This window comes from Balearica regulorum, chromosome 5, assembly GCF_011004875.1.
Source record: "Balearica regulorum gibbericeps isolate bBalReg1 chromosome 5, bBalReg1.pri, whole genome shotgun sequence".
NCBI lineage: Eukaryota > Metazoa > Chordata > Aves > Gruiformes > Gruidae > Balearica > Balearica regulorum.
The window spans coordinates 26,622,365-26,641,984 of record NC_046188.1 but is presented as its reverse complement, the minus strand read 5'-3'; the positions used below and the strand labels follow the sequence as shown (position 1 = coordinate 26,641,984).

The 19,620-nt window shown below is 40.6% G+C and overlaps 2 protein-coding genes across 5 annotated transcripts in view; both read left to right on the top strand.

Moving 5' to 3' along the window:
* The window catches only part of NPC2 (NPC intracellular cholesterol transporter 2), a 215,457-nt gene that overhangs the window by 5,053 nt on the left and 190,784 nt on the right, over positions 1-19,620 (top strand). The window lies entirely within an intron of this gene.
* Positions 1-19,620, top strand: part of LIN52 (lin-52 DREAM MuvB core complex component) — a 46,213-nt gene that overhangs the window by 19,032 nt on the left and 7,561 nt on the right. The window contains exon 6 of one of the 4 annotated variants that reach the window (XM_075753929.1): positions 15,130-16,223. The exons of 2 other annotated variants lie outside the window; for them this stretch is intronic. In XM_075753929.1, coding sequence (XP_075610044.1) covers positions 15,130-15,179 — 50 coding nt within the window. In that variant the 3' untranslated portion in view covers positions 15,180-16,223. Of the gene's footprint in view, positions 1-708; positions 1,565-15,129; positions 16,224-19,620 lie in introns of those variants that run through there. One more of the 4 variants, XM_075753930.1, reaches the window with a different exon arrangement.

Below are 19,620 nucleotides of genomic sequence, written 5' to 3'. Positions count from 1 at the left end.
TCAGTTGTATTTTAAAAGCTGTTAAGAATAGAAATAACTAGAAATAACACCTGTGAAAACTTTAAGACTAGAAAACATCTGTGAAGACTAGAAATAACTGCAATGTGATTACAGCTTACATTCTCCAACGCGTTTGGGCAGCATGGTTTGGATGTCCGTTATGGATGGTGCTGCAGTCTTCTGTGTGATAAAGAGCTTATGTATCGAGGGAGTGAAAATAACGTTGAGTTGGACACTCAGTGAGCTCCCCAGTAAGAACATGTGCAAGTGTCCTGCTTTACCTGCTCTGTGGTGAGTTCTGTCTTGTGTACTCTGCAGAGCCCTCGCTTGAAATAGCGGTTGTGAATTTACTGCTGAAGGGGGAAAAGGTGAAATATGGCTGGATTCAGGAAGGGAACAGCTTGTTTTATTTTCACTGGTAGCATCTGCAGTTCCCCAAACAATGTGGGCTGGAGAAACTGGCTGTTGAGAGCCACATCTTGATTAGATGTTTGGGCCTGTTATAAAATCCTGTGATGTTTGCCAGTTCTGCCAGCATGGAAATGCTCCTTATACAATGGAGGAAAGGTGTTGAGAAATCTTTCCTGTAAATTCTGCTTTTTCTCTTCCTCTAGGACCTACTTTTCATAGTAGGAAAAATACACCAAATTACCCTTGTCTGCATAAAACACAAACTAATAACAATTAAGCTATTGATTACTTTTTCAGGCAGTGAGAAGATGCTGTTTCTAGGATTTGTTTCCTCATGCCATCCCTGACTTCAGACACCTGCAACACACCAGTTCTGGTTGTAGATGAATTCAAATGTTCATTCCTCCTAGCGTTCTGGATGTATTTATTGCATGTACTACATCTTTCCATGTCTGACCACTGTAATTTGAGAGGAAATCATATCTTTTTTATTTGAGGGTATGGATTGTACTAGTTTAGTTGAAGTGGGGATTTTATATTGGTTTTAATACACTAGTGAAATTTTGTGTATTGAGATCTTAAGCAAATTAAAACTTTGTATGCAAGTATTGAGCTTGTGCTTGTAAATTCAGAGGATAAACATAGGTGTGGCCAGTTTTAAACTACATAGGATTTTGGATTGTTATTTGAAATATATTTTCAAGTAATTGTAATTGAATGGAAATAATTTCTGTGAGATACAATATTGTGGGGTGGCATCTGTACCCTCCATTATTTATGCTTTGACTTGTTAGTTTTGAATACTTTCCTAGTCAGTTGATAATCAGATCAGAGTACTGAAGTCACTGAACAAAATCTCTGATAAGTGTCTCAGAATTAGTGTTACAGAAATGCTCTCAATAGGTTTAACATGCTTCTGTCTATATTCCATATAATACTGTACATTGTTAAACCCTGTCAGTTTTGCGATCTAAATAATTTAGGGAAAAATTAATTAAAAATGCCCTTTGGCTGTTGAATCTGCCTGAGGGACATCCTCCTTGTTTGCAGGATTTAGGGTGGTGAGGCACTGGAACAGGTTGCCCAGAGAAGTTGTGGATGCCCCCTCCCTGGAAGTGTTCAAGGCCAGGTTGGATGGGGCTTTGGGGAACCTGGTCTAGTGGAGGGTGTCCCTGCCCATGGCAGGGGGGGTTGGAACTAGATGAGCTTTGAGTTCCCTTCCAACCCAAACTGTTCTATGATTCTATGATTTGAAAGTACAATCCCTATGTTTACTTTCCAGTGGAGCTGTTCAAAAAAGTCACTAAATACAGAAGGGGATGCAGTGAAAGTTACTTGGCACAAATTTATATGGAGAAGTAAAAGGAAATAAACATTTTCTATAGTCTTCCATTCTAGTTATTTTATGGCTAAGTAACTATGGTGAGTAAAATTCGAGTGAATGAGTATCAGAGATCACTACACAGCTGAAAGGGATAAAAAAGTGTTTTTCACCAGTGGTGGCCTTGAACCTTGAGGCCTATATATAAGCTTTATGTTATCTGAGGCTGTATCCTAATTGCCTTAAGATGTATTAAGTGCATGTATAAGTCTTTTCGCTTCAAGATCTGCTTTTTACTGAGTTCCCCATTTCTCTGTTTAAAACAACAGAAAAATGACTTGTGGTGGTCATTTCACTTTCTGGTAATCCAGCAGCATTGCTGAGCTTCTGTGTCTTGGTTTGAAAGTACAGTGGCAGTGTTTGTTTGCATTTTAAAAATCATTTCAGTTGGAATTATTATAGCACAAATAATTTAAAGGTTGTAACAGCTGAACTTTATATATGTAAATGCATATATTAGCGTTACCTGGCAGTTGTTTCAGCACTATTCTGAATGTTTTATTGGAACTTTTTAAAATGCCTTTTTTTTTTTTTTTTCTTTTTTTTTCTTTTTTTTTAATTATTTGGACCCAGTTTCACCACATCACCTGCTCTGTTTAGGAAACTTCGTTCAGCCAATCCACGTAATTCTCTAGTTGCAATGGGTGGCAATGCCTACCCTCTGAAGAGCTGGCTTGTGAATTCTTGTATGAGCTTCTGGCCCGAAATCTATTGATCACGCTCGGATCACAGTAGTGCATTTCCCAGGCTGAAGTTGCAAAGTCCCCAGTCTCCAGGTTGCCTGCTGCTTCCCTGTTAGAATTCAGCATGCCAGACCCACAGCACCCCTGTCTTTCATGAATGGAATTCAAAAAGACACTTACATTTCCATAAATAAATTAGGAATTCAGTGGCTTCTTCCGGCTAATCAGGGCAGGCTGATAAACCTTGCTAGCTGTTTAATAAATGAATTGTGACTGATTACCTATTAATATGGACGCCTCAGGAATTCACCCTGGGGGAAGCAGAGCAGTGAAATAGAGAGGGGCATGGCCCCCTGGGAAATCAGGGCTTCATGTTTGCAGCTTAAATATCTCTGTGAAGTATCAATAAGGAGGTAATTGAATTTTGAACACAAACATGAGCGCCGGATGGATGAAGGAGAGGGGGGCTCTGATCATCTCTTCATGCCCCTTCATACTCCCCTCCCCTTTCCCTTAGAGACCACTCTAGTGAAGATAGATGCTAAATCCATTAAATAAAGATTAGACTCTGTCGTGGTAGAAAATGGCAGCTTAGCTAGATCCCTGGGCAAATTGGGACCTTTAGCAATACAGAAAATTAAAATATACATTTTTAACAAGTGTGCTGTCGACACAGTAATAATGACTGTGTGGCTTATGGGGTTTGCTCACCTTTCAGATCTGCTTTTGTTTGGTTATATCACTTGCTCTTGTTTTGAAACCAGCCTGCTTGGTCTCTTTGAAGCAGAGAAGATGTGGGGGAAGGAAGGTGGGGTTGGTTTTTTTTCCCACCTTGCTTTCTGTCTTGAGTACTTTTTCTTGGCTGTTATGCTTGCAATAGTATAGAAGATCAGTACTCTTGTATTAGAATATGGAAATAATTAACTTTGACTCCAGCATGCTCAGGTACATGTCCTGAAAAGTAGTTGGAAATAGTCTAGAGGAAGCATAGAGATGATATTGGAGAGTGAAATGTAAATGTGATTGTTTTTTTTTTTAAAATGGGTTTTATTCTTTAAGTACATGGGTTTGTTTTTGATTTACTCCAGATCAATTTTTCTGAGTTCTACCATTAGTGAAAAGATTGGTATAGGGGTGTGCATTGTAAAATGTTAATGTTCTTTCTTGTCATGCAATGAGCTGTAGAAACACAGCTGAAATGGCCTTTAATGGGCGACAGTCTTCCTTTATAATACTGTGTTAGATGTAGAACGGGATCAGGCCTTCTTCATAACTTTGCATGCCCGATCCTGTGTTGCAGAAAGTCAGCAGATCCTCCTGGGTTTTGCAGGCAGAACCTCATCTGCCTGTAAATAGGGGACCAATTGCCATACTAGAGAGGCTGCTCCTCTTTTCCCAAATAAGATGATCATTCTTCAGAACAAAATCCAAAATTGTTTCTGTTTAACGTTTCTTAACAAGAAATGAGCCTAAACTTATGTGTTCCTGGGGGAAATTGCTGTTCCTTCGAGAAATTTTTCTCTTTACCCTGGATAGTTTTGAGAATGCAAAGAGAAAAAAGGGATTTATGCTTTGCCTAATTGTAGTGGACCAAGACAGTCGTAACATGGGGACTTCTGTCTGGTCTTCCAGAACTTCTCCCTGATAACATCACTTCCTTCTTTTCAGACTGCTCTGAAATTTTAGCAGTCATGCCTGGAAAACCCTTGATGCTGCATCCTCAGCTGCTAAGAACTGAACCCAGCATTGTCATCTTTGGTTTAGGAAGAACAAAAGTAGATGTTATTAAGTATAACAAAAGTATTAATATACATGGGTCCATTCCAGAGACAGTAATCAGCGTACCGGTAATGCCTTGGCTTCCATTAACTCAGAGTTGCTGCAGATATGGGAATGGTTTTCCATCTGTTTCCCAAACTATTATCTGCTTCCACGTCCCCAGCAGTTTACTCACTTGTCTTTTGTCAGAGGGTTTTTGGGTTGGGAATATCTGTATTCTTTCATCCAGCCATGCTTCTAGCAAAGAAAAAAAATGACTAAACTGGCTCAAGGATTCTGTTTCATGGTGTCGGCACCAAATTGAAAATGAACAAGTACCACCCTTAGCTAAATTGCAGTAATTGATGGTGTATGTGCTATGGCGTGTCTTAATTTAAGCAGCAGCCAAATCTCAAACCTCCCTTGGTAAAGGTAGATTACAACATTGGGATTACCTTTAGCCAAGCATGTTGATCTTGGACTCCTTTTCTCTTGGGACTTCCTGGCCTTTGTCCCCTTGCAAGGGGTCAGTTCCTCTCCTGAACCTCGCCCCTCTCTCTCCATTTCTTGGTCTGCTAAATATTTATAACCCATCTAGTTTCCTTTAACCTTGGCTGGCCCCTTTCAAAGAAGTCACCAGTACCTTGACAGGCTATGTCCTTGTTTCTCTCATGCTACTGGCACCCTTAGCCTTACTGTATCACCTGTCCCTCTGCATATTTCGGAGATTTTTCTGCTGTCTTCTCCCTGCATATAAACTTAGACTGACTTTCTAGTTCAAGAGTCTTCCTTTGTGTATTCCAAATAAAAAAGGAGAATCTTGCTAGTTTGTTCTGTAGCTTCTGAAAGCGGGCATGTGCCAGGAACCTCACAAGCTTATGGCTTTCCACATATTAAGGCACTTAGTGATGCAGCATTTTAATTAAATTAACCAGAATTCGTAAATTGAAGATAGACAGATTTTCCAGATCATCTCAATATGAGCTTTTAGAGTGATCAACACTCTGCTGGTGTTTAATCCATCAGACTGCCATATGGAGTGTTGAAGAGCAGAATATCTGTTTGTTAACAATTGTTGTTTTTTCACGTCAGCAAGTATGATTTTCGTATTTGAGGACCTGGGAGTGCAATCTGTTGCTGCATCTCTTACACGAATTATATCAACCTCATGCCAGACCCCATTTCATGCCTATCCCTCTTTTTTACTGAATCCAGGTGATCCAGTAGGCTCTCCAAATGGCATATAGACCAAAGAGGGTCGTTCTACCAGAGTCTTCAGAAGTTTGTTGGTTACACTATCACAAGAGGAATGCGTCCAGATGTCCTTTATGAGAAATTACAGATATCTGTAGTGTCAGTGGTTTCTGCAAACAGTTGCGACACTTTTAATGAAGCTTTGCAGTTTGAACAATCAGAATGTAAGTTATAATTCACAAAAGTCAGAAAGCTGTTCCTCACCTTCAGGATCAAGCCAACCTTTTATTTATTCTGTATTAATACCTGTCTTTGATTTCTAGGATATTTTCTATGTTGGACTTCCTTAGCAATAGAAGTTACCTGTCTCTTCAGAGTAGAGGTCTGTTCCATTTTGTTGACATAGAAGTCTGTTTCTACTCCTTTAGCTGAGTGAACACTGCCAGTTGTTGGTCTTTCCAATGGGAAAAATACTCTTCAGGCAAGAGGGGAAAAAACCCCACCTTCCTATCTTGTGACTTTTCCATTGCTGTCTTCAGAAACAAGTATTGGCTGTTCTGGCTGGATGGGAGATGGGATGGGCCCAGTGCAGAAATACATTTTGTAACCTAGCCTCAGGCTCTTCTCATCAGATCTAATTTAAGATATTTTCCGCTGTCAGAACCCCCTGAATTCTCTGCAGGAGTAACATGCAATCATTTTTATGCATCTGAACATTTTCGGAACTGTTGGCTTATTTGCTTTCTTGGATGCATTGACAGAGTGTGGGGAATAAGAAGTGCTTATTAAGACAACTTTGGTTTTGATCTCTGTTTAGGTAAGGTATGAAGAGGAGGGAACTGTTGGTATGTGTTGATGATATTAGATGGAAAACGATGGTTTCTAACCTTTATTAGAGTTGTCCATCTTATCCAGCAGATGGCATTGAAAATGTACCTGCTGCTCTCTCTTCTTGCTAAGCGGTGCCTTAACTGAAATCCTATAGGCTGTATGCTTCCCTTTTCTCTGCTGCATAGCTGCAGATCACTTCCTAAAGAGGATTTTGAGTGCCTAGTGGGTAAAACAAAAGCCAACACATCCATGGATTAATGAGAAAGGAATTTAAGGCTGGTGTGCTGTACCCTGCACAAAATCCGTTTTCAGGATTTCAAAGTACATTTAGCATTTGGACAAACCCTAGTAGTAGTCTTCTTTTTCCTGACTGACTTTGTTTGTCTGTCATCTGCTTGTCTGCCAGTCATCTTGGTATTTGTGTCATGTGGGCAAATTAGCAGTGATCTTTCAGTAAGCTCAGCACGAATGGCAATGTTAAGCACTCATCCTTTTGAGTAGTCCCGCAGTACTCACTAGCTCAGACGTTCTGGTGGATTCCCAGAGAGGGCTTCTTCAAGCCAGCGGCAGCATCTGTCCTGGTGAGGGACATCTCGTAGGCTAGTGACAGTAGGAGTTTGTAGGGCCTTTGCATGTGGGTCACTGGAGATTGTGGATGTTGATGACTTTTAGAGGGGATGTCACTTAGCTTCTAATTAAATCATGAAGATGTGGGATGTAGATGTGGAGTAATCCTTCAAATGGTAACTGGCTATGGCAACAAAGCTGAGAAGTGAAAAATCTTTACTATGCATGAAGAGAACTTCAGTTCCATAGTACATGTTGTTTCCTGTCTTTTTTTGTATTCTTTTATCTTTATCCTTTCTTTTTTAGTAAATATGCTGTTTAATCCCATTTCTGTACAAGTGTTACTGTACTCATATGCAAGGTAAAGTGGTTTATTACTCCTCAGCATCCAAATAATTTGAAAGAAACGATAAAATTTATGTATATGAAACACAATTATGATGCGAGTTAGCATGAATGCCCACATCAGAACTATGTAGCATGGCTTTATTTGCCTGATATTGTTAATATATTGTTCTATATTGTGCTTGTAAGTTAACAACGTACCTATTTCAGAGTATTTAGATCTCACTGGGGGCTAATGAACATTGCTACCTTTCTAGAACAATGGGATTAAAAATGCCTTCTACCAGCCCTTTCATTTCCTTTATATCTGAGCACCTGAATATACGTGAAAAACAGAGCTTTTTACTCTCTCCTCCTTCTATTCCCAACCAGTTGTCTGTGATCCCTCTCTTTTGATGACTGTGAACACCACAGCTGTTCTGTCCCTCATTTAGCCTTGTGACCAAGTATAATGCTTGACTGTCCAGTAACTCCAGGCATTCAAGCTATAATCTAAATCTTCTACCATTTTTCTATATAACACCTATGGAATAAAACCTTTCCTGTCTATCCACATAGCTCTTACCCAAGTTCATATCATCTTACACCTTTTCCAGAATCTTTTACTCTGATCTTAACAAATCTCATTCCAGTTGCAAAGATCAGCTCATCATTTTGGCTATGGTCAAGATCTCCACACATTTCTCTGTACACTTTGGTATTGTATGAAACCACTTTTTTCTCTTTGTGCTTTATCTACTATACTGCATCCAGTAACAGGAAGACAACAAGGACTTCCAGTCTGTCAAGAATGCAGATTGCTATGAGCCATTGAGTTGTGGTCAACAGCTCAATGTCCAAGTGGAGAACGGTGACAAGTGGTGTCCCTCAGGGCTCGATACTGGGACCGGCACTGTTCAACATCTTTGTCAGCGACATGGACAATGGGATCGAGTGCACCCTCAGCAAGTTTGCCGATGACACCAGGCTGTGTGGTGGGGTCGACATGCTGGAGGGAAGGGATGCCATCCAGAGGGACCTTGACAGGCTGGAGAGGTGGGCCCATGCGAACCGCATGAATTTCAACAAGGCCAAGTGCAAGGTCCTGCACATGGGTCGGCGCAGTCCCAAGCACAGCTATAGGCTGGGCGAGGAATGGATTGAAAGCAGCTCCGAGGAGAAGGACTGGGGGGTATTGATTGATGAGAAGCTCAACATGAGTCGGCAGTGTGCGCTTGCAGCCCAGAAAGCCAACCATGTCCTGGGCTGCCTCAAAAGATGTGTGACCAGCAGGTGGAGGGAGGTGATCCTGCCCCTCTACTCTGCTCTTGTGAGACCCCACCTGGAGTACTGCGTCCAGCTCTGGGGGCCCCAGTACAGGAGAGACATTGAGCTGTTGGAGGGAGTCCAGAGGAGGGCCACGAAGCTGATCAGAGGGCTGGAGCACCTCTCCTGTGAGGACAGGCTGAGAGAGCTGGGATTGTTCAGCCTGGAGAAAAGGCGGCTCCGGGGAGATCTAATTGCAGCTTACCAGTACCTGAAGGGGCCTACAGGAAAGATGGTGAGGGACTGTTTATCAGGGAGTGTGGTGACAGGACAACGGGTAATGGGTTTAAGCTGAAGGAGGGTAGGTTTAGATTAGATGTTAGAAAGAAATTCTTTACTGTTAGAGTGGTGAGGCACTGGAACAGGTTGCCCAGAGAGGTTGTGGAGGCCCCCTCCCTGGAAGTGTTCAAGGCCAGGTTGGATGAGGCTTTGGGCAACCTGGTCTAGTGAAGGGTGTCCCTGCCGATGGCAGGGGGGTTGGAACTAGGTGATCTTTAAGGTCCCTTCCAACCTAAACCATTCTATGATTCTATGATTGCTGTGTTTTCTAAGAAACTGGTTTCCCTGCACACTTTGGAGGCATACTCTGTAAACATCCACGGAGCTAGCTCATCCTCCTTCCACCTGCTGTACAGTGTGTATAGAAATCTTGATAACTGTTAAGATGATGTGTTGTGCACGTGATACTTTGCAGTGTTGTCTCAGCTGTATGCCTCTATTTTCTGTCAGTATTTATATAGCATCTTTCCTAAGCTCCTTAGGGCAGAAATAACTTGTCCTGTGTTTGTACACCACATAACAGAGTGGGTACTTGATCAATTACAAGAACTTACAGGTATGAAAATAATTATTCAAGGTGTACATCAGCATTGCTAGCTACTTGTACTTATTTAAAGGTATCTGTCAAGCTAGCATCCTGGCTGTTTTCTTCTCTTTTTGTTGACACTTTGTTGAACATGTTGGCTTCCTCTGCTTTGGCATTACATGTCCTAACAGCAGATATGTATGGAATAAACTTTGTTGAGTATTCTCAAAGGGCTTCAATAATATAAACACAGTCTTCCGCAGGAGTGTTCAAGGCTCTTTTGACTGACTGCTAAAGAAGCAGTTCTAGGAAATGCCACAAAAGGTACGCTTGATGTTTAGGACCAGTTTCTGTGGCTGTTACCTTTTTGAACCTACCTGGACTCTCCAAATCAGAAATATAATCACTCTAAGCTGTACATGCAGTCAGATCTTAAATAAGCTAAACTGATGTTTTGGAGGCATTTGTGTCTTTCTGTACATTTATATGACGTTTTTAACTTAGGCACCTCAGTCAGGAACCTTAATTTAGCTGGCATGGATCTAAGCTTTGGATCTAAACCACTATTCATGAAACTAAAATAGAATTCCCTTGTTTCATAGTAATTCTATTCCCACAATCTTGGAACTTGACAGAGAAAAGTCTATACCTATTCATGGGTGGGGGAACCTGAGGGATGGAGAAGTCACATAACAGGAGTGACTGCATCACGAATAGGAAACCAGGTTTCCATTTGCAGGCTAAAGTGCTGTCTGCTGGGGCATGCTGTCAGTCTAGCCCAATAATTGCATCCATCACATAAAACTTTACCTCTAAGTAATGCAACTCTTGCTGTATTTGAGATAACGCTTTCTGACACCAAAATAATATCATTCAGAACTATTATCAGAAACAGAAGAGGACATACTTGAAGTTCAAATGTGACAGCAATTAGTCACAGCCTTGCTTTTGCTTCTATTATAAAATACCAGAAGGGAGAGAATAGAGTAGAATCTATTCTCTGGACCTGCACTTTCTGTATAAATTACAGGCTGCTTGGAGGCCCATAATATTTTAAAATGTTTTATGTCTTGTACATAAATAGCAAAATCTTTTTTTCAAGAAGTTGTGAAGTAATTGTACTTTGCTGTTATTTCTGGTTAGGTAAGTCTGAGAAAGTTAACAAATGAAGTATGATCTTCATGTGCATTTGTGATCAAAGTTTTAGTTCAACTACACTGATGTAGTCTTCTTCCTTAACAAAAGTTTGTCATTTTGGTAGGTTTGTAAAGAGTAGGTTTCAAAATAATTGGCATAAGTTGACATGGATAGAAGGTGGTGACAAGGCTCTTTATTTGGGCCAACTTCACTCGATAGTTCTTTATACTTGGACTGGTAAGAATGGTTATGCTAAGTTGTTCTGATACTCTGTATGTTGTTTTATTACAGGATTTTGATGTTTCTAAACTGATAGCTTGCTGTTCAGCAGAATTCTTATGACAAAGCTATCTGAACTTGAATTTAGTAAAAACAAAGTAATGGGAGTTTGTATGCAGTTGGTAAATGTTGCAGCGTTTAACTGTGCTTTGCATGTACCCCTCAAGCCTCCTGAGCTCCTGGGGTGGTCCAGAACAGCCAGGTAGAAACACAGTCCCCAGCGTGGCAAGGTTGAGCAGATTGCTCTACCTTAATGTCTTCAGGCTTGAGTGAAGCTCCAAGACACAGCAAATTATTGTGCTGTTTCCCACCTTTTGTGCTTGATTTTAATAATCGTGTGTGCTTTACAATTCATATTTCTGCATAAGGTTTCATAATCTTTTCCCACAAAGGAAGGAAGTCTTATTCTGTCTTTTGTAGCTTCAGATACTCTGTCACTTCAGGCAGTCTTTTGGTAGGAATAATTTTGAGATAGTGTGAAATACACTATTCACTTCTAGAGAGCTGCTTATAAATCAAGAGTTTTCTTCATGAGAATGTGGAAGAAAAAAAGTGGATCTCTGATTTTGAAAGGTAGCGCAGTTGTTATTTTACATCTCTACAATTGAGAAGATAAATTGAAAATTCCTATTGACTTCCAACCCTGAAAAGAATAAGGGGGAGGGGGGATTCAGAAAAAAGTAATGGAATCCAGTCAGATTAAAAGTAGCAAAAAGGAATGCTTTTTCAACAAGGAATAATTTGATGTGGAACTTTCTGCCACACTGGGATTTTTTTTTTTTTTTGACTGAGTACTTAGCAGCTATTGAAAAGGAATCGGGCAATTAAATGGATGATGAGAACATTTCTAGTTACAGAAGAATAAAATATAAAATGAAGTAGAAAATACCAACTGCTTCAGGATATAAAACAAGCACTTGAGGAATCTTTCAGAGACGATTATTCCATATGTCTTCATAATGGTGTTCCTTGTTTTTTCTTTTTCTCGGTGATGCTTCTGATATTGGGTGCAGTCCCACAGGATACCTGGCTGGATAGATCTCTGATCTGCCCTGCTCTATCAATTCGTGTGTTCATTTACTGTTTTTATGACTACAGACCAGACAGATTCTTGTTTAATAGGAAATAAGATTTCTGCAATATACTGTATTACTCTTTTTTAGCGACTAGTCTTAGATCCTATCTATTGATAGGATTTTCTATACAAGATTTTAGTCAGTGATATAGAATGTAAATTCAGAGCATGCTCTGAGTTAAATCTCTAGAGACAACATTATTATTAAACCTTTTTGAGGGTGTCCCCAGTGGCAGCTCCATAGAGCAGGTGGCCTGCACGGCACGAGCACACAGGGAGTCAGGAGCCTGTGTCTTATCAGAGCATATAATCTAAAAATCACTCAGCCTGTTTCTCTCTCCTGGGGAGATGACGACGATGACACAGGACTCTTATGCTAAAACCTAATTGTTAACCTGCAGAAGACGTCATTCAACACAAATCCCAACAGAAAAGGGCTGGGTGATAGATGTTTCTGGGTAACGAGCCAAGCTGTCATTTGGTTTTCAACAGATAGTTCTCTGGGTTGCCTCAAGATTTTCACGCCTAGTACCTGGCTTACGTGAAAATAGAGAACATATTAATTAAAAAAAAAAAAAGTACAATTTCTGTTTACTAATGGATGCATGTAAAACTTGGAGGAGCAAACAATTCCTCCCCTGTCTCAGAGCACGAAATGCACTGACTCTTGTCTATGGTGCTCAGGTTTCCTGGAACAATAAGCAAAGCAGTTGCTGGATGGAGGGTTAGAGGCTAGGAAACAGTGTTGAACAGGAATATACAGCAGGTAGGTAATATTTGGGAAAGGACTGTAGGATTGCATATACATCTGTTGATAGGAGCATGGCCAATAGATCGCAGGAGGTGATTGTCCACCTCTACTCAGCGTTCATTAGACTGCATATGCAATGCCACATCCAGTGGTGTCCCCCACACCCCAGCATGAGGAAGACATTGGTAAACTAGAGTGAGTTCAGTGGAGGGCCACCAAGATGATCAGGGGGCTGGAACACTTTCCCTGTGAACAGAGGCCGAGGGAATGGGGCTTCTTCAGCATGGAGAAGAGGTGACTTCACAGGGACCTGCTGGCTGCCTGCTAGTGCCTATGAGGAGGTTATTGAGAAGATGGAGTCAGCCTCTGCACAGTGCTGCATGGTGGGATGACAAGAGACAACACTCATAAATTGGAGCAAGAAGGCTTCTGACTGCATTCAAGAGAAAACTTTTTCAGCATGGAACAGTTAAGTATTGGAAGGATTGCCAAGAGAGGTTCCATCCATCCATGGATGTTTTTAACACTTGTCTAACTAAAGTCCTGAGCAGCCTGTCTGTTCTGAACAGAAGGTTGACTGGAGACCTGCCAAGGGCCTTTCAAACCTGAATGATTCTCTGATTCTGTACAATTTTCCTCATATGGTATTATACTGTATACCTTATCATTTGATCTGTTGCCATAGATTAAATTTTCTTCACTCATCACTTTTTACTTATATCCTCTTTTTTACTTATACCTCTTCTACTCTGCTGTGCCTTTCTACCTCCAAATATGTCTGATAGTCCCATTGTCACTGGATCATGGAGCCTTCTTGGTTCTCCTGGCTTCCAAAGTTTCTCCAATGCCCCTCAATCCTCAGATCAATCTCACCAGTCACTAAGTCTATGGAGACTCCTCATGGCCAACACCACCTTCTGCTTTACTTTCTGAGCTGTCTTGTAGATGGTTTGCCTTCTGCTTTGCTGCAGTGCCTGTATTGTTGGTTTCCAGTAATGGATGGAGAACACTGGTCATTAAAAGATAGCTATGGCACTGTATTCAGCTTGCGTAAGAGAAGAAAGTAATGGTAGACATAGCCTCAGACCAGTGGTATGGATGGACTGCGAATATAAATGAAGAGATTTTGGGAAGCAAAAGAGTACCAAAGCTTACCGGGCTGCTCTCAGTAGACCTTCTGGAGGAAGAAATAATGTTGTTTTGTTTGTTTTGGCTTGATTTTTTTTAGCAATGACAATTGACTAGTATGCTTTATTTCTGGGTTTCAAGAAACTGGAGTTTCTTCTGGCCACTACTCTCAGGAGATATGTGCAGACTCTGATGCCTTTGCATTTCTTGTATTTGAATCATGTCTTTGAGCTTTTCTTCAAAACCCATGGGTACTAGAAATGTGAGGGTGTTTATGAAAAATGTTCTTGTATTTCTTCATGGGTCTGGGAGGGTTTATTTTTGGATGCAGCTTTTACATCTCCTTTTATAGCTGGGCCTTGCTTGGTTGCCTTTGAGCTCATAAACAGCTAAATTCTAATAATTGTAGCAGAGCCTGCATTCTTTATATTGTAGTATCTATTCCAAACAGCCCTGAGTGGTATTACAATTTTCTTATCAAGCAGGTCAGACTAAAACTACTCAGTAACAACAATTTTCCCGTTATTTTCAACTCTTCCAAATATACATTTATTTTCTTTATTCATTTGAACTTGATTTTGGTAGTATTTGGATGCTGGAAAAAGTGTAGCATTTCTAAACCAGTGCATTTCCTCAGATGTTTTGTGACCAACCTGGAGTTGGTAAAGATGGTTTTGAATTCCCTGAACCCTCTTCTGGACTTTAAAATATTCCTCAGCTCAGAGTATTGTTGCCAGGAGAAGAGGATTGTGGCAGGCAGAGCATGTGAAACTAGTTAGTAGTAGAAATGAAAAAGCTGGACTCGAGCAAGCAGTGTATGTACTCGGAAGGATGAGGACAGGGATAAGGGTAGTCATTAAAGAAAGATTCGTGTGGAGGGAAGAATAAAATGATGGAGGCAATTGTGAAGGTTTTCTTCTGCAATCCACAAACTGTATATTGCTGCTCTTCCATAGTTCTGGTTTAACCAAGGTTGAGACTTTAGCCTTGGAACACTGAGATTTCAATCATTTACTTGTATTTGCTCATAGAGACCTTTTGCTTGGATTTTTTTGAAATTATAGATGTCTTCTCTGTAATTCCATATGTTGTATTGTACTAATAGCAAAAGGAATCTTATTTGATTTACACATGAAGTAAACTAATATAATTCAGTCATAAAAATGTGAATCTTCTTTTCATAGAGACCTTCAATATTGACAATTCATTGTTGTGTCAAGGGCTGCAGTCATCTACATGGAAAAATGTTTCAGTAAGGAATCTTGGGATTAGAAAACTTTTAAAAAAATTAGTCTGCTTTTTAAAGACAAGACATACCTCTGAAAAAATAGAGACTATACCCTAGTATGAGCTTCTCTCATCCAGATATCTCTTCCCATGAAGCTTGTTGGCAGAAGTTAAATTTAAAAATTCAGTTCTGCTTCACAACTCAAGCCATTAGCTGACCTACTGACAGGGGCTTGTTTCTGCCTTTTGGAGGTCAAGGATACCCCACCATTCTTGAACCAGAGCTGCAAGCCTCCCCGTAAACATGCCTTGATGTCTTCTGATTGGATTTGTGTGTCCTGGCTTGCGTAACCATACAGCTTGTATCCCAACATTATTAGCCAAAAAGGAGTATAGGGACTTACATAATCGTTACACGATTATTTTTCAGTAACTGTACTGTAAATATGTAATTCTCTCTACTCCTAATAACTCTTAATCCCTTTGTTCCTATTGGCTCTTGGGCTCAGATTTGCCATGGCCTGCATGCCCCAGCCACTGATAAGACTTGAAAAAACTGTTACTTTCGAGGTTCACCTGCTTTGCTCCCAAGCAGTAAATACCTGCTCCCCAGCACAGGCAAGGCCACCGTATCATAGTGGACCATTTTGTGGTAGTTTGGGCAGCACTTCTGCCTGCGTGCCTTCTGAGAAGCGTCCATTCACCTCCAGAAACTTTTCATACCTGGCCACTTGCGTACATTCAGTGCAGACCTCTCCACTGAGCTTATTCATGTGGTTTTTGCTCAAGAGTTCTTGAGCAAACAGTTCTGACTTCATCTCTGCATGCTGCTAGGTGAAGAAGATGCCTCTCTGATATACTGCGGTGAGAAAAGTAAATCATCAGGAATTCTTGGGCCTCTGCAGGGGTTGGGAGGCCAGAAAGAGTTTATTTTCCTTTTGGTACAAGCAGGTTGGGAAAAAAAAAAAAATCTTCAGAGTGCTTCTTGTTAAAACATGCCCCATTTCTATCCCACTATTTGCTCCATACATCTGTGGGACTTGGTGGTCAAAGCTCTCCCAAGCTGTTGCTGTTCCAGTAATAACTTATGCTAGTAAAGTCCCTTTCAGGTGTAACTGAAAATATTCAACTTCGATGTAAAATTGACTTTCATACTGCTTTTACTATTAGAAGTAGAACTTGAATTTCTTTCTTTAAGCCTTATAAAATATTTGAACATCATTTTTCTGTATTTAATTAGCTTCATGAGTCAGTGCCTGGTCTTAGGTCTTGACATTTTTGGTGTGTGAATTTTTTTTGTGTATTTGACCTTGGCTTTACTCCAGAATAAATATTTTAAGCTGCTAGTTGTGTGTGGTTTTTTGTCTCCGTTCTGAGACTAGGGGGCAGACATAACCAGCACTGAGAGAAGTGAACTGTATAAACCACAATTAGAATTGCAGTGCACAGGTGTCTGAAAATCTTACACAATTGCCAAGCTATTTGTTTCTCAAATGAGAGGGGCTTTGGGAGTGTATTTTGGAGAATAAAGGGAGCAGAAGGCCTTCCTTTTGGATGTTAGGGTTGTGATGGTTGGTGGTTGTTTTTTTTAAAATTCTTCCAGACTTGATACATTTGATATCTTTACAGAACCAGTGTAATGAATGGTTGAAAGTGATCTACTGCAGCTGGTGATGGAATTTATAACTGCCTTCAGATAGGAATCAACATTTAAGAATAAGAATTTCTTGCATGCTAGCTTTTCTTTGAGCATCAAATTAGGTCTTGTTGTTTAAAAATCTGACTGCCAACGTTCAAAATAAGATGGCTTGTAATGATATTAAAGGAGAATGGCTTTAGCATCAGGGTTATGGGTGAGTTCTGTTGCAGATACTTGAGGATCTTTTGGGGAAGGTAGGCATCTTAAATCTCTATGCTAGTCATATACAAAGTATTATTGCAATGAAAAAATAGTGAAGTGAATAAACAGCATCTCACAGTACAAGATACTCAATGTATCTAGCGTCCCAGTGTTCACTGTATTTTGCAATTTAGTGTGCAATAATTTTTTTCGTTCTGTATTTCTGTATGCTTCACTGTGTCAGATCTGTATTCTTGGGATGTGAGGTTCCATTAAAAAATAAATAATAATCGCAGCCCCCGCTCCCCCCACGTACACTCATTTTCTATAATATGGTAATGATATCACCGTAGCAGTAATTACGGGTCATCTTCATTTCTTTCATCTCTGCTGGTTCTGATGGCTTCATTCCTTTGACGGAGAAGATTTGGCTCTGGGTGCTGTGATTATTTTGTTAAGCATTATTCGAATAGACAGGAGTGAGAGAAATTAATCAATCCAAATGCAATTAGCATCATGTTTAACCCAGTGATGGACGTCTCAAGGTGAAACAGCCAGGGGAGTTTCAGACATTATTATTCAATCCAGTGGCTCTTATCTAAATTATAATCAAGAGAGGTTTTTATTGGCTTTGCAGAGAGATGTAACTCTTTCCCTGCTTTGGGGGTCAAAGGGATCAGGTCTTTGGCCCCACTGGATGTTGGCTGCAACCAGCACCTAGAAGTGGGAGGTACTGTAGGAGTTTCCTTTAATGTGGGGGTCACTCAGGACACGATATCTGCACATCCCAATATCTGTGACCTGGAACATAAGTTTAGTAGCTCCCTGGGCATTGGCAGGGACATCATTGCCCCTTGCTTCACGTGTTTTCATTGACTTGCTTTACCTATCTGTATGTGAATGAATACTGTTTGTAGTTTTTGCATTCGAAGCTCCGTGCGCATCATTGTTTGCAGCTGAATGCAAACAGAATGGTACTGCCTTGCAAGGTAGGGAAATGTGATTAGGAGAACAAGGTAAATTATTCTGCAGAGAAGGAATCTAATTCTTTTTAGAGCTAATATAATTTTAGTATTTATTGATAGCAACAATAACATTTTTGAGGATATCTTAATCTGCAGCAGATCTGTTATCACCATTCTGGATAATCCTGAATGATCTCTGAGATCTCTTATCAGGTACGCGATAAAACACCACTACTGTGGGTGGAGAAAAACAAGGTGGAAAGAGGCCACATGAGGATTTCATGATTCAGGAAAGCATTAGATATTTGATTCTAATTCTAGCTCCAGCTAACAGTCACTAAACTCTTTCAGTGGTTTCAAACTTTTATCAGTCTCAGCTATTTATCCCGCTTCTCTGTCAGACACGACTGTTTTCATGGCACACTGGGAGGAGTGGTCCGTGTGCCTCACCTGCTCTGATTCACAGCCTGGCTTTGTGCAAGCCTCCACCTTCTTTGGCATTGCAAAACAAGTCATGCTAGACTGGGAACTACAGGTGAAGTAAGGGCAGATTCTGCTGTCTCGTTCACCAAGGGAAGTACAGTGATGTTTTGTACCGAGGGTGGTGTTAATATTTTAAAATGCTGCAGCAAGACTTGACAGACCTCATCTTTCAGAGCCTGAATTCTAGCACGGTTGCTGACTCCTTTAGTATACATCTGTACATAACTCCTTACTGAGGCTGTGACCCCATCTGTGAGATGGGAATTAAATCACTGTATGTCTCAAGAATATTGTGAAGCTTGATAAACTTTGTGAGCGCTTTGATATTGATTATTGAAAGATGCCACGGTAATGCAAGCTTATTCCACCTGGAGCTTTATGCTGATTCTGTCGTCTTACCTGAAAAATGTGTTTCAGGAGTGCTAGATGATTACACTGGTCTTCAGTGTCAATGTAACGGTTCCTGAAGCAGGGGTCTGAGTATATGCATGTGCCAGTTGTACTTTCAGTAAAGGCGACTGATGTTGCTTTCGCTGACCACTGCTCCCCTGAGATGGCAGTTCCTGCTCTTTATGGTACTGGGCTTGGTGTAGCATTCACAGGTAAGTATTTGTCAGAGGCCCACAGCCATCAAGTAGCAGTTCATTTGACAATTACGTTGAGGAAGTACGCAGTTAGCAGAGTAATTGGAGCTCTTTTTATGAAGGAAGAGGAGAGAGCTGGTGCCAGCGGGCATCCAGGTGCTGGTAGGATTTTGGGAGTCTGGTCTTGAGATAGAAAGTGGTCCATACAAGATCTCTCTCTCTGGTAGAAGTTCAGGTTATGTTGGCTGGGTAATAATATTCTGTTGGACTTGCCTGAGATAAGTTTCTTTTTTCTTTGAGGGCTGTTTAGTAATAATGTCAATCTTAAATATCTTTGCTGGGTTTAGGTTACCTTTTTGCCTTCCCCCCACCCCCATGACTGATTTCTTAAATTTCCTTTCCAAATGCAATACTAGTTCATCCTAGCCAAAAGATGCGGCTTTGCCATTGGCTTTCACAAGTCCAGTCAAGCAAGACTCCCACAGTTACTTACAGACAGATTCCTCTAGGCCTTTTTTATGTCCTACCAGTGAGGAAAAAAGAATGGTTGTCTCCTCTTATCCTAATATTATGTCTCAGGACAAAAGAAGTAATTTCTGATGCAACAGACCCTTGTAACAGAAGGGTTAAAAACCAGAGGAGTGTTCTGCTCTCTCTCTGCAATTCATGTTCTTTGCCCTGAACTGGTAATTTCCACTGATAGTTCTTCACAAATAAACCCTTTTAGTTTTGTTTTCTGTGTGGTCGTAAGATGCAGCAGTAGTTTGAGAGTGCATGATTAGTACTTTAAAGGAATCCTTCCACGTTGAAAAGCACGTTCTTTAGTTATCGTAAATACAGCTGAATGGGAGGAATAACTGATAATCTAACA